Source organism: Borostomias antarcticus (assembly GCF_949987555.1).
Source record: "Borostomias antarcticus genome assembly, chromosome: 6".
NCBI classification, from domain to species: Eukaryota; Metazoa; Chordata; class Actinopteri; order Stomiiformes; family Stomiidae; genus Borostomias; species Borostomias antarcticus.
This window is the reverse complement of record NC_140239.1, coordinates 10,135,308-10,149,763: the sequence shown is the minus strand read 5'-3', so window position 1 is coordinate 10,149,763 and position 14,456 is coordinate 10,135,308. Positions and strand designations below refer to the sequence as shown.

The window sequence follows — 14,456 nt, the reverse complement described above, 5'->3', positions numbered from 1 at the left end:
AAAAACAACTCAACTATGAAGCAGAATCCCAGAGAAAGTATGAAGCTCATCCCTAACCCTAAAACCTATCCTTAACCCTAACCCATCCCAACCTTAAAGAAGTAGTAAAGGGAAAATGCATGTTTATCCCTGTTTTAAGGTTACTTATGATCATATACAATGGTTCAGAACAAAACGTTGACAAAACTAGCACTTTTGAGAAAGTCTGATAATTGCTCTACCACCGTTTAGGTCATACAATGGATGTGGGTGGGCGCCTTGAAAAATCATTCAAAAACATGTTAAACTCTTGATTTCAAAGACAAGAAGCTCACCGAGGGGGTAATTGGTGTCCGTTGGTGTTCTGACATCAAATTTGCCGCAAAGTATGAATCCTGTAGGGTTTTATTGATCATTTTATGAAATCCATTGACTTGTATTGAAGCGACCGTTGTATATGTGTAGATCAATCCGCAGAGGGGATTCAGGAAGCGGAACTACTTACGGTAGCTATTGTTATTGTTTATGTTGCTAGGCTGCCTAGTTTGCGGATGTTTACACACGTATGTGCTGCGACTAAATAGTTCTATGCTAAAAATTAAAAAAAAAACTTTCCAGATGAACTAGAATCTTACTTTGGTAACACTTTATAATAATGATCTGTTAATTATTAGCTCATTATTATTAAATGTTTTATAAATCATCTACAGATCATTTGTGAATGTTTAACTAGTATATTTACAAAATATGTATGAATCATTTACACATGTTTATAAATGATCTGTTAATGATAAGTTAATTCTTAACGAATGTTTTATAAATGCCTTATAACTGATCATTAATATAAAGTGTTACCCTTACTTTATGGCGAATTATATGTCAGAACGCCAACTAACACCTTGGTGAGTTTCTTGTCTTTGAAATCGAGAGTTTAACATGTTTTTTGAATGATTTTTCAAGGTGCCCACCCACATCCATTGTATGACCAAAATGGTGGTAGAGCAATTATCAGACTTACTCAAAAGTGCTAGTTTTGTCAATGTTTTGATCTGAACCATTGTATATGATCATAAGTAACCTTAAAACAGGGCTAAACATGCATTTCCCCTTTACTACTCCTTTAACCTAACCCCCGACAGTTAACAGGTTAGGGTTACGTTTGGGATGGGTGAGGGTTAAGTTTAAGGTTAGGCAGTTAAAAACTGCCTAAATCTGATGTGATAAACAGTAGCAGTAGCAGTAGCAGACAGACACACCTCTCTGATAGGGAAAAGTTTATTCCAGTCATTCTGTCTGTAAACCCATTGTTGTCAGATGTGCTGTAGTTGCCATGGCGAAATTTGAATTGTAGTGGACCCACCTGGCCCCAAATTACATCACATTAGATCCTCTATCACAACTAACCATACTGTAGGAGATGGAGAATTATTCCTTCACAATGGGTTTGATGTTGAGTGTACATGTGCAAAAAAAACATGATTATTCTCACTTAAGGAGAACATAGAAGATGAAGAGCATTTTTATCTCCAGGGGACAATTAAGATGGAACATCGTCTCCCTGAAGATTTGGGTCTGTGTGTCGTGTGGTCACAAAGAGAAATTGAATCTGTCACAGAGAGATTAATTGCGTTCTTTTGGAGAACAGTTAAAGAGTGTGTGTATGGTCCATTTTTATCTCATGCACTCTCTATGAGAAATAGAATGACTATTCTTGGGTCATCTTCATCTAAGCAGCCATTTATGAACCATTGATTAATGGTTATATCCTATATTTAGTGTCAGAGATGTACTGACGTAAAGATGTAGGCCTATGCCTATACTGATCTCTTTAGGGTCTCGTTCTTGGCATGTTCTGCAGGTTAAACACTTATACCTGGAGATCCTGCTTGTTGTCTGCTAACAACATACGCTGCAAGTCTGAGGCCAGGCAGAGACGTAGGAATCACTAAAGACTAGGGTTTTCTAAGAATATTCATGGGAATTAACGTGAATTTATGGGAATGATGGGAATTAACGTGAATAAACGGGACATTTATTTACGTTTTTCAGTTTATTCCTGTTAATTCCCTTTACATTCTCATTCATTCCCATGGGAAGTTTGTGAATATTCCCTGAATTTTCCTACCCTACAACAGATGCTCCACATTTTACGGCAACTTCACATAAAGCTACAAGACATTGTAATGGGAACAGAGCAAAACATTTGTGTGCAACGATCGAACTTCATCGCCATGGTCTTTTATCAATAAAGTTTTAACGCGACAGAGCACACGATGAACGGTTGTGGGAGCTTTTAGAGAGAGCTTCTCCCTCCTGGAGCGGGAGGAGATGCAGCAGATTCTCACCGAGGGCCTGCAAGAGAGCACTCTGTAAGACTGACAGATGGACCTGGACCCAGGTGTTCACTAGCCAGCGAATGAAATCGCGTGATTCGCGTGCTCCCCGCGCTCCCCGCGTCTGATTGGCTTGTGGGCATTCCACTCGGCTTCACTCTCCTTTCCCGCCGACATTTGTAGAAGACTCATTGTGCCTGTAGGACTGCTAATGTGTGACAAGTTTTAATGTAATTTCAGGCGACAAAGTAACCCTGTAGATTCCTAATATGTGGTCAGTTTACCGAAATAAGGCCTGTTTTTAAATGTTTGTGGAGATTCCTGGCCAGGGTCTGTTTTCCACTTTCACTTTTAACCTCTCCAGTTTGGACACCGCCACGCGACGTTCGCCTGGAATCTGCATGGAATCACCGCAGTCCATTTTATGCAAATTAACTGCAAATCCGTGTCGCCTTGCCTGAGCGATTCCCCCGCCACCAGAAGATCATTCATTTCGCCTTCCGGCACCCGCTCTCCATTGGTCTGGAATTGGAGGCGATATTTTTGTCCAGACATCGCTGGCTAGTGGACACGGTCTGTTAGACAAAGGCTTCAGCGTGGGCCTGTAGTCGAGCGCTCGGTATGGTGAGAGACCCAGGTGTTGGGGTTAGACGGCTCTGTGGGGAGGACGGGCGGGAGAGCGCTCTCTCGGCTAGACGCAGGTGCGGACACAGGTCCTGTTATTGTATAAACAGGTCTGCAGCCGCTGATGGGAGAATACGTTTCTGGAGGCTTTCGATAACTCAAACTGTAGCTCCAATAAATCGCAGAGATGAGGAAGGGGGTGATAAATAACTGTGGAGAAAAAATGTCCTTCCTGTCACACTGTAATCCATTGTAATACATGATGGAAAAGCGCCGGGGCCACCTGGCTCTCAATCTTCATCTGTGCGTCTGAATGAAATCGCCAGTTTCTCGAAGCCCTGGCACCATGTCATGTAGCCTACAGAATGAAGCGCACACACACACACACCATGGCATTACTGATACTCCCCACATTCTGGTTTCTATCAGTATTTGTCATAAGATGTCAGACGTGTTTTCAGTCCAAGTCTAAGCTATGGCTATTCACTCCTGACACACCGCTAAATCACTGACTCAGGGGGGCGGGGGGGAGTAGCAGCATAAAAAAGGGACATCAGGGAGTGCAAGATATATATGTACCTGCATACATTCAATATGTACAAATATATACAGTATAACTATACAAGTATATAAGTCAAGAAGTATACATACATACATACATGCAGGGGCGGCGCATGCACTTGGCATACAAGGCAATTGCCTAGGGCGCCGAGGCACTAGGGGCGCACAAATCCCCCCCCCCCTGCTCAACAACAAATCTTGAATCGGAATTGTCTGTTATTGTCCTATTTTGCCTAGGGCGGCCAATCGCCTTCCGCCGGGCCTGCATACATACATACATACATACAGGCTATCTAGGTATAGGCCTACCTACAGTAGTAATACACATGTGATCTAATCCTTTATCATCCACTGGAGATACTGTACATCTAGTAGGTACTGTATATTTACACATAGTAGGTACTGTATATTTACACCTAGTAGGTAATGTATATTTACATCTAGTAGGTATTGTATATTGACACCTACAGTACTAGGTACTGTATATTTAATCTTAGTAGGTACTGTATGTTTAGACCTAGGGGGTAATGTATATTTACACCTAGTAGGTACTGTATATTTACACCTACTAGGTACTGTTCGCTTATACCTAGTATGTACTGTATATGTACTGTATATTTACACCTAGTAGGTATTGTACTGTATATTTACACCTAGTAGTTATTGTACTGTATATTTATACCTAGTAGGTACTGTAGGCCTATATTTACACCTAGTAGGTATTGTACTATATATTTACACCTAGTAGGTACTGTATATTTACACATAGTAGGTATTGTACTGTATATTTACAACTAGTAGGTATTGTATATTTAAACCTGGTAGATACTGTATATTTACACCTAGTAGGTATTGTACTGTATATTTACATCTAGTAGGTACTGTATATTTACACCTAGTAGGTACTGTTTATTTTCACGTAGTAGATATTGTACATTTACACCTAGTAGGTATTGTACTGTATATTTACATTAGTATGTATTGCATATTTACACCTATTATGTACTTTTTATGTACACCTAGTAGGTACTGTATATTTACTCCTAGTAGGTTCTGTATATTTACCCCTAGTAGGTATTGTCAATTTAAACCTAGTAGGTATTGTACATTTACACCTAGTAGGTATTGTACTGTATATTTACACCTAGTAGGTACTGTTTATGTACACCTAGTAGGTACTGTATATTTACACCTAGTAGGTATTGTACTGTATATTTACACCTAGTAGGTACTGTTTATGTACACCTAGTAGGTACTGTATATTTACACCTAGTAGGTACTGTTTATGTACATCTAGTAGGTACTGTATATTTACACCTAGTAGGTATTGTAAATTTAAACCTAGTAGGTATTGTATATTTAAACCTAGTAGGTATTGTATATTTACACCTAGTAGGAACTGTTTACGTACACCTAGTAGGTACTGTATATTTACTCCTAGTAGGTACTGTATATTTACCCCTAGTAGGTATTGTCAATTTAAACCTAGTAGGTATTGTAGCCTACATTTACACCTAGTAGGTATTGTACTGTGTATTTACACCTAGTAGGTACTGTTTACGTACACCTAGTAGGTACTGTATATTTACACCTAGTACGTACTGTATATTTACACCTAGTAGGTATTGTATATTTACTCCTAGTAGGTATTGTATATTTACACCTAGTAGGTACTGTTTATGTACACCTAGTAGGTATATTTGCACATAGAAGGTACTGTATATTTTCCACTAGTAGGTGTTGTACTGCATATTTACACCTAGTAGGTACTGTAGCTACTGTATATTTACACCTAGTAGGTATTGTACTGTATATTTACTCCTAGTTGGTACTGTATATGTACACATAGTAGGTACTCTATATTTACACCTAGTAAATACTGTATATATACACCTAGTATGTACTGTAAAGTACATCTAGTAGGTACTGTATATTTACACCTAGTATGTACTGTATATGTACATCTAGTAGGTACTGTATATTTACATACTAGAATGTAAACTACAGTGTAATCTATACTATATTCTATAATGTAAATAGTGTAAAACATAGTGTAATCTGTAATACAATCTATAATGTAAACTATAGTGTAATCTATAATGTAAACTATAATTAATTCTCCCAGGTCTCATAACATGAATCTAACAGTGTACATGCCAGTTTTAGACAGACAGACAGACAGACAGACAGACAGACAGACAGACAGACGACAGACAGACAGACAGACACAGTAGTAGATTATTTTACTGATATATTCTGACAGGTCTCACTCAGAGAAGCATGATAGAGGTTGTATCTGACCAGCTGTGTCCCAGAGACAGGAATCAGTCTCTCCTACATCACAGTCCTTCTAATCAGGTACCTCATACTGTTACAAGTGCAATTTTTCAGACAAGTGGAAAATTACAAATGACCTGTTAATGATCTACACATTTTAATGAGGGGTCACAAGGAGAATGTACAAATCTCTTCTTGTGTGTGTGTGTGTGCAGAGATCCGTGAGGCCTTCAAGGTGTTTGACCGGGATGGGAACGGCTTCATCTCGAAGCAGGAGCTGGGCATGGCCATGCGCTCCCTGGGGTACATGCCCAACGAGGTGGAGCTGGAGGTCATTATACAGAGACTGGACATGGACGGTGAGACACACACACACACACACACACACACACACACACACACACACACACACACACACACACACAAACAAACAAACAAACAAACAAACAAACAAACACACACACACACACACACACACGCAAACACAGAAGCATCCCCCACCCATACCTATAGTCAGATACAGCCGCCTCATTGGTCAACCCCTCCTTCCTGTCCTGACCGCCAGGCGATGGCCTGGTGGACTTCGAGGAGTTCGTCACTCTGCTGGGGCCCAAGCTGACGGCCGCTGGCGTGCCTGACAAGTTCAACGGCACCGACTTCGACTCCGTCTTCTGGAAGGTAATCATTAGGCTGCTTTCTGCTCGGAAGCTGTCAGAGTTTACCCTGGACGCCGCGGGCCTGTCAGTCACCGAGGCGATTACGTGCACGGCCTTTTGTGGCCTTAAAAAAGGGAAAATAAACTAACAAATGTAATTGCCAGATTCGGGCCGATCGTTAACGCTACCATGTAACCACCTGCTGGGCTGGCTCCTGAAGCCGTCGCTACGACAACGACGAAGTTACTTAGCATGCGTCTGTCAGAACCGGATCCTTCTAGGCTTTTAATAAATACCCACCTGGTGTGGGCCGTTGCTATTATCTCAGCAATTACAGTCAATTTAGATCTGGAGAGGGATCCGTTTCGTGACAGTTTTAGATAATGACTCTCTCTCCCGCGCGCACGTGTGTGTGTGTGTGTGTGTGTGTCCAGTGTGACATGCAGAAGCTGACGGTGGAGGAGCTGAAGAGGCTGTTGTACGACACGTTCTGCGACCACCTGTCCATGAAGGACATCGAGAACATCATCATGACGGAGGAGAACCACATAGAGAACCCTGAGGACTGCCAGGTGGACATAGACAGTAAGGAGACGTTACACTCTGGAGAACATGCATACAGTACACACACACACACACGTACACACATACTCATACATACACACACACACACACACACTCACTCACTCACTCACTCACTCACTCACTCACTCACTCACTCACTCACTCACTCACTCACTCACTCACTCACTCAAACACACACTCACTCACACACACACATACACACACACATTCTACTTTTATCTGCTTCTCAGTTTTCTGATTTGTTCGTTTCTGATTTGTTAGATAATTCATCTGGTTTTGAACCCAAAATCAACGCTCATCATCTAGGCGCAATCATGTGGCATGCGTCTCCTAGCAGTGTTCCTCCTGAGTGATTGTGCTCAAACTCTTGCGCTCCTGCTGATGAGATTTCATCATTCGGAAATTACAATATAAATTCCATTTGGCTCAAATATCTGAAGTGCACTGAGCACTATGATGAGATTTTCCCCGCCACTGCCATTGTTGCTCTCGACACGAAGTGAGGCGAAGTACAGTATTTGAGTGTGAATGACTGTAGCTGATTTCCCTCTTCTTCTCCCTCCACGGTTTCTCTCCTGGTCTCTCTCCTGGTCTCTCTTCCAGCCTCCAGCCCGACTCAGCAGGTCAAGCAAACCTGCGTGCGCAAGAGCCTGATCTGTGCGTTTGCCATCGCCTTCATCATAAGCGTCATGCTCATCGCAGCCAACCAGGTGCTGCGAAGTGGCATGAAGTAGGCGGGGGCGGACGGACTACAGAAAACACAGCTGGAGCCCACCTGGACACCAGACTGAGAACAGACAGATAAACAACAACGACGATGACAACAACAACAACAGACAATCAATATCTACAGTACCACACCGCCAGATCACGTAAAGGCCGGGGTCAGTGTGACTTGGCCTCTTGGGGCATATTTCCCAACATGCTCTGCTCTCTGAGTGGGAGCCAATGAGAAGTGTCGGTGTCCAGGAGGACGGGGGTCCTGTGTGCATGAAGTGCATGGATATATCAGTCGTCTTGACACATTTGTAAAAGTTCTTGTCAGTGTATATCCATGTGACTGTGTGTACCAGGGCGTGTCAAATACTTATACACAACTGTGACTCATTTTGTGTTTTTGGGGATGTGCTGCAACAACTTAAAATGTCAGTCTTTCAACTGCATGAATTGAAGGGCTGTTTAGCAGGCGACACACGCTCGTAAACATAGCTTTGGAGACGCACTGTAATCAATTTGCTGTGAGCTCTATCCTCCCTGACCATCCCCTACCCCTCACATCTCCCTGCCACAACCAGCCAGCAGCTACAACACAACAGACCTGAAAAACTCATTCAAAATAGTCCTTTCACATTCCTAGTGTGCTTGCACTTGATAATATCCTACTAGCTCTACTGGGCAAGCCCCCGCCGTCGGTAAATATCAAACTACTGACTTAAAATTCAAATGGTCGTAGAAAATAGTTTAAAGCAGAGAGTAGTTATTTCTTTAGCATATACCTTAAAAAAATGACAATGTAAAATGAATTTGTCTCAACTACTGGTATTTAAAGGAATAGTGTTTCCATCTTGTTTTGGTGCCTGCTGAAAGCAAGACAATTTAAGGCTGTACAAACAGTGTTTAAACAACGCTATACAGCTGAAGGATTTGATTAGTTACTCTTTCACACTGGTCTGATTTGTATAATAGTCCATAACACTAAACAACTAACTAAACAGCATACATAGTATGCATACAGATGTTATATTACTGCACAGTTATGTGTTAACGCTGGGGTATGTGAGTGTGATGGAATGTATTTGTGCTCTTCTGTGGTCAGTCCAAATACATTGCTGTATAGAGCAATAAAATACAAGTATACTGTACTGTGCATGTCCCAATTGAATAATCAGACATGACATAGTTATGTTATGATCTGTTAGGACATGTTCATTGGGAAGTTATGCTCTCTGTCAATCGGCATGACTGGTACAAAACTAGCCAAGCTATGACAAATGGACAGCACCATAGCAATATCTTTTCAAAAAGGGACAATTTTTACATACCTTATGAGTTATATAAAACAGGCATGAAGTGCACTATCATCTCAAAGACACTGCTGATAACATTGTTTTCTACAGCTCTCCTTCCCAGACTTAGACAGTAACCCTAACCCTAACCTCCGATTCCCAGACTCAGACAGTAACCCTAACCCTAACCTCTGATTCCCAGACTCATACAGCGAACGTCTGCAATAAAACGATGTCTGGATATCACCTTAGTTATCACGGTGTTCTGTAGTGTTGTGCATGCCGTTGAATAGTGTCTGTGATACCCTAACCTTAACTCTAACCCTAACGCTAACCCTGCCCTAACACTAACCTAATTATAATGTGCCAATTTCAACCAAAGTTGACCACTGAATGCAGACATGTCTTTTAAGACAGAATGATATGTTACTGTATGTTGGTGGAAGCACAGTCACCTGTAATGGTGTGTGTTGGGGTCTGGTCATACCATGTCCTAACACATCAAACTAAACCACTACTATACAGAGGTCCATCTGTGTGGTTGAAGGCGTTTATATTGCGGTCCTTGTGGGCAGTTCAAGACTTTCATACGTTGATTTTTACTTTTTTCTGTGCTCTCTTTGGCAGCCTGCCAACATGTGGGTCTAACAAACGCAGCAGTTCACAGAGAAACTGGGATTAGGATTATCGGTCCAGTCGGGGGCCAGACGGGATGATAATTATCAAACGTGTCTAGGCCATTTGTCAGTGTCAACGCTGCAAAATGTAGAGAGAATAAAGTAGGCGCCCTGCTTCAGTAGAGAATAAAAAAACAAATAAAGTTCTGTGTTCCAGCGTTGGAGCTTTAATAGAGAGTTGTGCAATGGTACAAGAATGGTTTACTGACATGAGTGGGCTCCGTTCCAATCTTAAGAGTCCCCCCCCCCCCCCTCCCCCCCTTGTTTGACCATAAGAGTGAAATGGTATCGTACGCTGAGTGACAGACACAATGTCATCTTGTAGGAGATTTGAAGGGTCACTGGGAAATGTAGTTATATGATTTGATTCTTTGCCTTATCCTCTGAGAACCTTTGGCATCGTACGTTTACATAAATGTTTCCCATGAAACATAGTTTATTAGCAAAGTGTATAAAGTATAAACCGATCAAATATTTATTTTCTTTTTACAGATGAAAACAATGATAATGTACAGTAATGTAACAATGTTGATAGTCTACTACTGAATGTTAAAGATTCATTAACTGTAATTTGATACTGCTGTGTCTCTGGATCTAAATATGTTATCAAACTTGTGACTTTACGTTCATTGGTCACGTCATATGTTCTTACCTGTCTGTGGAACGATATTTCACATGAATAAAACCATATCAACCAACCATCCCTAGTTGCACAACGATCCTTGTCGATTCATACAATCTACTATCACAGACAACATTGCTTTGGGATGGCAGGTTGCAGAGCAGCGTAGTTTGACAGGGTGACACTTCTCAGGATCAGTGGATTCATGGATGGCTGATCCACCTCTTGTCTGGCCAGAGTCAGAGGCTCTCTGCTCCATCTGTCATCTGGGATTTATTTTTTCTTTGATGACACACACACACACAGCACAACATTTCTACACACACAAACACACACACACACATACACACACACACAGCACAACATTTCTACACACACACACATACACACACATCACAACATTTCTACACACACACAAACACACACACACACACACACACACACATACACAGCACAACATTTCTACACACACAAACACACACACACACACACACACAGCACTTCTAGGCTGTGTGTGTGTGTGTGTGTGAGAGAGAGAGAGTGTGAGGCCGTGATCTATCCATTGATGCACAGTTGAATGTGAGCCTCAGACTGTGAGTCCAGTGAAAAGGGGAGCCGTTTGAATCTCTCCTCAAGTATTAACACTGCTCCCTAGGCTGCGTCGAACCTGCATCTTTCCCTCGGGAGCTGTTGGTTGGAGCTCAGCCAACCCTGAAGGCCGTTGGGGAGGTTATAAACTGAACTAACAAGCTGGGTGCTGAGTCTATGATGTGTTTCTCAGAGCCAGATTAAGTCCAATACCACCATACAAGGTCAATGCTTCAACAGAGAATCTCAATGGAATTGGCATTATCTGACTGTTTCAGTCTTATCGGCCATTTGAGAAAGCCGTCTATCTCGGAGGCATTGTGGTGCTTGTGGTCACACCCCTATTTATTTATTTATTTAGCCTTTATTTAACCATAGTAAAATCACACCGAGATGTCTTTTTCAGGTGAGCCCTGGCCAGGAAAGCAGCACATAATTCCAAAACAGATAAAACACACATCACAACAGATAAACAGAAAATAAAAACACCAGCTCAGAACAGCCTAATGTCATCTCCATGCACCATGTACAAGGCCACTTAAAACATACATATCGTTGACAGCAGCTCCGAAATCTGAGTTTTAAAACGGTCAATGGATATGAAGTGATCTAGTTTCAGGTCCTTTTGCACCGTGTTCCAAGATGAGGGGGCAGCATATCGAAAAGCCCTTTTACCGAGGTCAGACTTTAAGTGTGTAATGTTGTACAATATGTGGCTTTGTGATCGGAAGCTGTAGTGACTGTGATTCTGTAATGTGAGTAACGTGCCTAGATATGTTGGTAGCTGACCCAAGATCACCTTATACAGGAATAAGTAGAAATGGATTTGTCTCCTAACTGTAAGTGATGTCCAACCTGCTAACTGATACAAGGAACAATGGTGTGTGAGGTATGTAGAGTTTGTTACAAACCTCAAAGCTCCATGGTACAGTGTGTCTAAAGAATGTAGGCAAGACTTCGAGGCATGCATATAAAGGATATCACCATAGTCTAGCAGTGGTAAAAAAGTGGCTGAGACAAGGCTTTTTCTAGCATAAAAAAAAACAGGCCTTGTTTCTAAAGAAAAACCCAAGCTTCAGGTTAAGCTTTTTAAAAAGCTGTTGGATGTGGGACTTTCATCAAGAATGAACCCTAAGTACTTGTATAATGACACTCTCTCTAACTGCTTGTTTTGCAAAATGACCAACTTTGGCAAAGAGTGATTATCCTTGAGTGTTGAACGTGTAAATGACATTAATTTGGTTTTCTCAGCATTTAGGACCAATCTCAGCTGAGAAAGGTTTTCCTGAACCACATTGAAAGCTGTTTGTCGAGAGCATCATATTGTGACTCACATGTCTCTGCCCCTCTAGGTCTGGGTACGGTTTGGATTCATAGTCCATTAGGTCTGGGTATGGTCGTGATTCATGGTCCGTTAGGTCTGGGTACGGTCGTGATTCATGGTCCGTTAGGTCTGGGTATGGTCGTGATTCATGGTCCGTTAGGTCTGGGTATGGTCGTGATTCATGGTCCGTTAGGTCTGGGTATGGTCGTGATTCATGGTCCGTTAGGTCTGGGTATGGTCGTGATTCATGGTCCGTTAGGTCTGGGTATGGTTGTGATTCATGGTCCGTTAGGTCTGGGTATGGTCGTGATTCATGGTCCATTAGGTGTGGGTACGGTCGTGATTCATGGTCCATTAGGTCTGGGTATGGTCGTGATTCATGGTCCATTAGGTTTGGGTATGGTCGTGATTCATGGTCCATTAGGTCTGGGTACGGTTGTGATTCATGGTGCAATCCCGTCTCTTCTCGTCTCTCGCTCAACTCTTCCCAACACATCAAATAAAAGGGTCTTTGTTTTAACAGCACAAAATCAAAGTAGATATAAGAAAATTAGACCTTTCCAGTATATATTCCCTCAATCTGTGATCTGTCAAATTACCAGATTGAGAGTATTCTTGTCGCCAACAACAGCTGTGTCATCAATCAATCAATCAATCAATCAATCAAAGCTTTATTTGTATAGCGCATTTCACACCCAGAGGCAACACAATGTGCTTTACAGAGAACAAGGGAGGTGGGCATACGACCCACTCTCTACATATTCCAGAGGGAAGCAAAAAAACAGTAATCACCCGGGGGCCAGATAAGTGAGCTGTAAAAATTCTTCCCTGACCCCTCTCAACAAGGCGATCGAGCAAGCTCCAGGAGTATGTTTGTCTACCGGCTAAGAACATTTATAAAGCAATACATTGCATTAAATTACATTTCAGAGTGAGAGAGGCTAAAAGCATCATAGGAGAGAGAATATTGTAAGGACATGCTACATCATCCACAGCAGACACAGGGGTATCTATCGGACTTCGGGAGGTCTGCTGGTGACAGTGGGGCATCCACTGGACCTGGTTAGAAGATAGGAGGGAGAGAGAGAGGCACTAGGGAGAGGGAAGGCAGAGCAGGGTTAGTAGCACATAGAGCCATACAGACCACACAGATATTGAAACAGGCAACCTGGGGCAAGCTCCTGGAATATAATGGCTAAGTACATTTAAAGAACAATAAATAACATTAAATTAAATTTTCGGAGCAAGAAAGGCTAAGAGCATCAGGTCCAGGCTTAAGCCGGATGTGGACTGATGTGTGTCTGTGTGTACGTGTGTGTGTGTGTGTGTACTTAATACTACGATATCCACAGCTCCGCAGCTGGCACTGGACCTGGTTAGAGGATAGGAGGGAGAGAGAGAGGCACTAGGGGAGGCAGAAAACGGTTAGTAGCACACTGAGTCATTGAAGCAACACAACAGTCAGAACAAGCCTGTTTCAGGATAACCAGCTTCTGTACACTACTTGATATACATACATTGCATAGCAGGATGAATACCAATGTATACAGAGGATTCACAGGTAGGTTTGAGGCTGCCTTTCTGTGTCTCAAGGTCCTAGCTAGTGATTGTAGGCTAGGTCGAAAAGGTACGTCTTGAGGTCTCGCTTGAAGACCGTTGTTTCGGCCCTTCTTAGGCACTCCGGTAGGGTGTTCCAGAGGTTGGGGGCATAGAAACTAAAAGCTGCCTCTCCATGTTTCTTGGTCCTGGCTTTTGGAACTGTTAAAAGTTCAGTGCCTGAGGATCTAAGTGGTCTGTTTGGCATGTACTAAACAAGCATGTCTGAAATATATTCTGGTGAGTGACTGTGGAGAGATTTATAGACTAGTAATAGTATTTTAAAGTCTATTCTAGAGTTGACTGGTAACCAGTGTAGTGATTTTAACGCTGGTGTGATGTGTGCCCTTCGTCTAGTCTTAGTGAGGACTCTTGCTGCAGCATTCTGTATTATTTGTAGCTTAGAGATTGCTTTCTTTGGTAGGCCTGATAGTAGAGCATTGCAGTAGTCCAGCCTGCTTGTGATGAAAGCATGCATTAGTCCTTCGGTGTCAGCCTGAGAGAGAAAGGGTTGCACCTTGGCAATGTTCCTTAGGTGGTAAAAGGATGTCTTTGTAATATTCTTGATGTGGTTTTCGAAATTAAGATCTGAGTCAAATATGACACCTAGGTTTTTAGCCTGGCAATT

The 14,456-nt window shown here is 42.1% G+C and overlaps 1 protein-coding gene across 1 annotated transcript in view; it reads left to right on the top strand.

Moving 5' to 3' along the window:
- Positions 1–7,749, top strand: part of cabp7a (calcium binding protein 7a) — a gene marked incomplete at both ends in the record, with an annotated part of 20,413 nt that extends 12,664 nt beyond the window's left edge. The window contains 4 exons of the mRNA XM_084440396.1: positions 5,990–6,133; positions 6,340–6,452; positions 6,865–7,015; positions 7,619–7,749. Of these exons, the coding sequence (XP_084296522.1) occupies positions 5,990–6,133; positions 6,340–6,452; positions 6,865–7,015; positions 7,619–7,749 (539 nt within the window). The remainder of the gene's footprint in view (positions 1–5,989; positions 6,134–6,339; positions 6,453–6,864; positions 7,016–7,618) is intronic.
- Between the last annotated feature and the right edge of the window lie 6,707 nt (positions 7,750–14,456).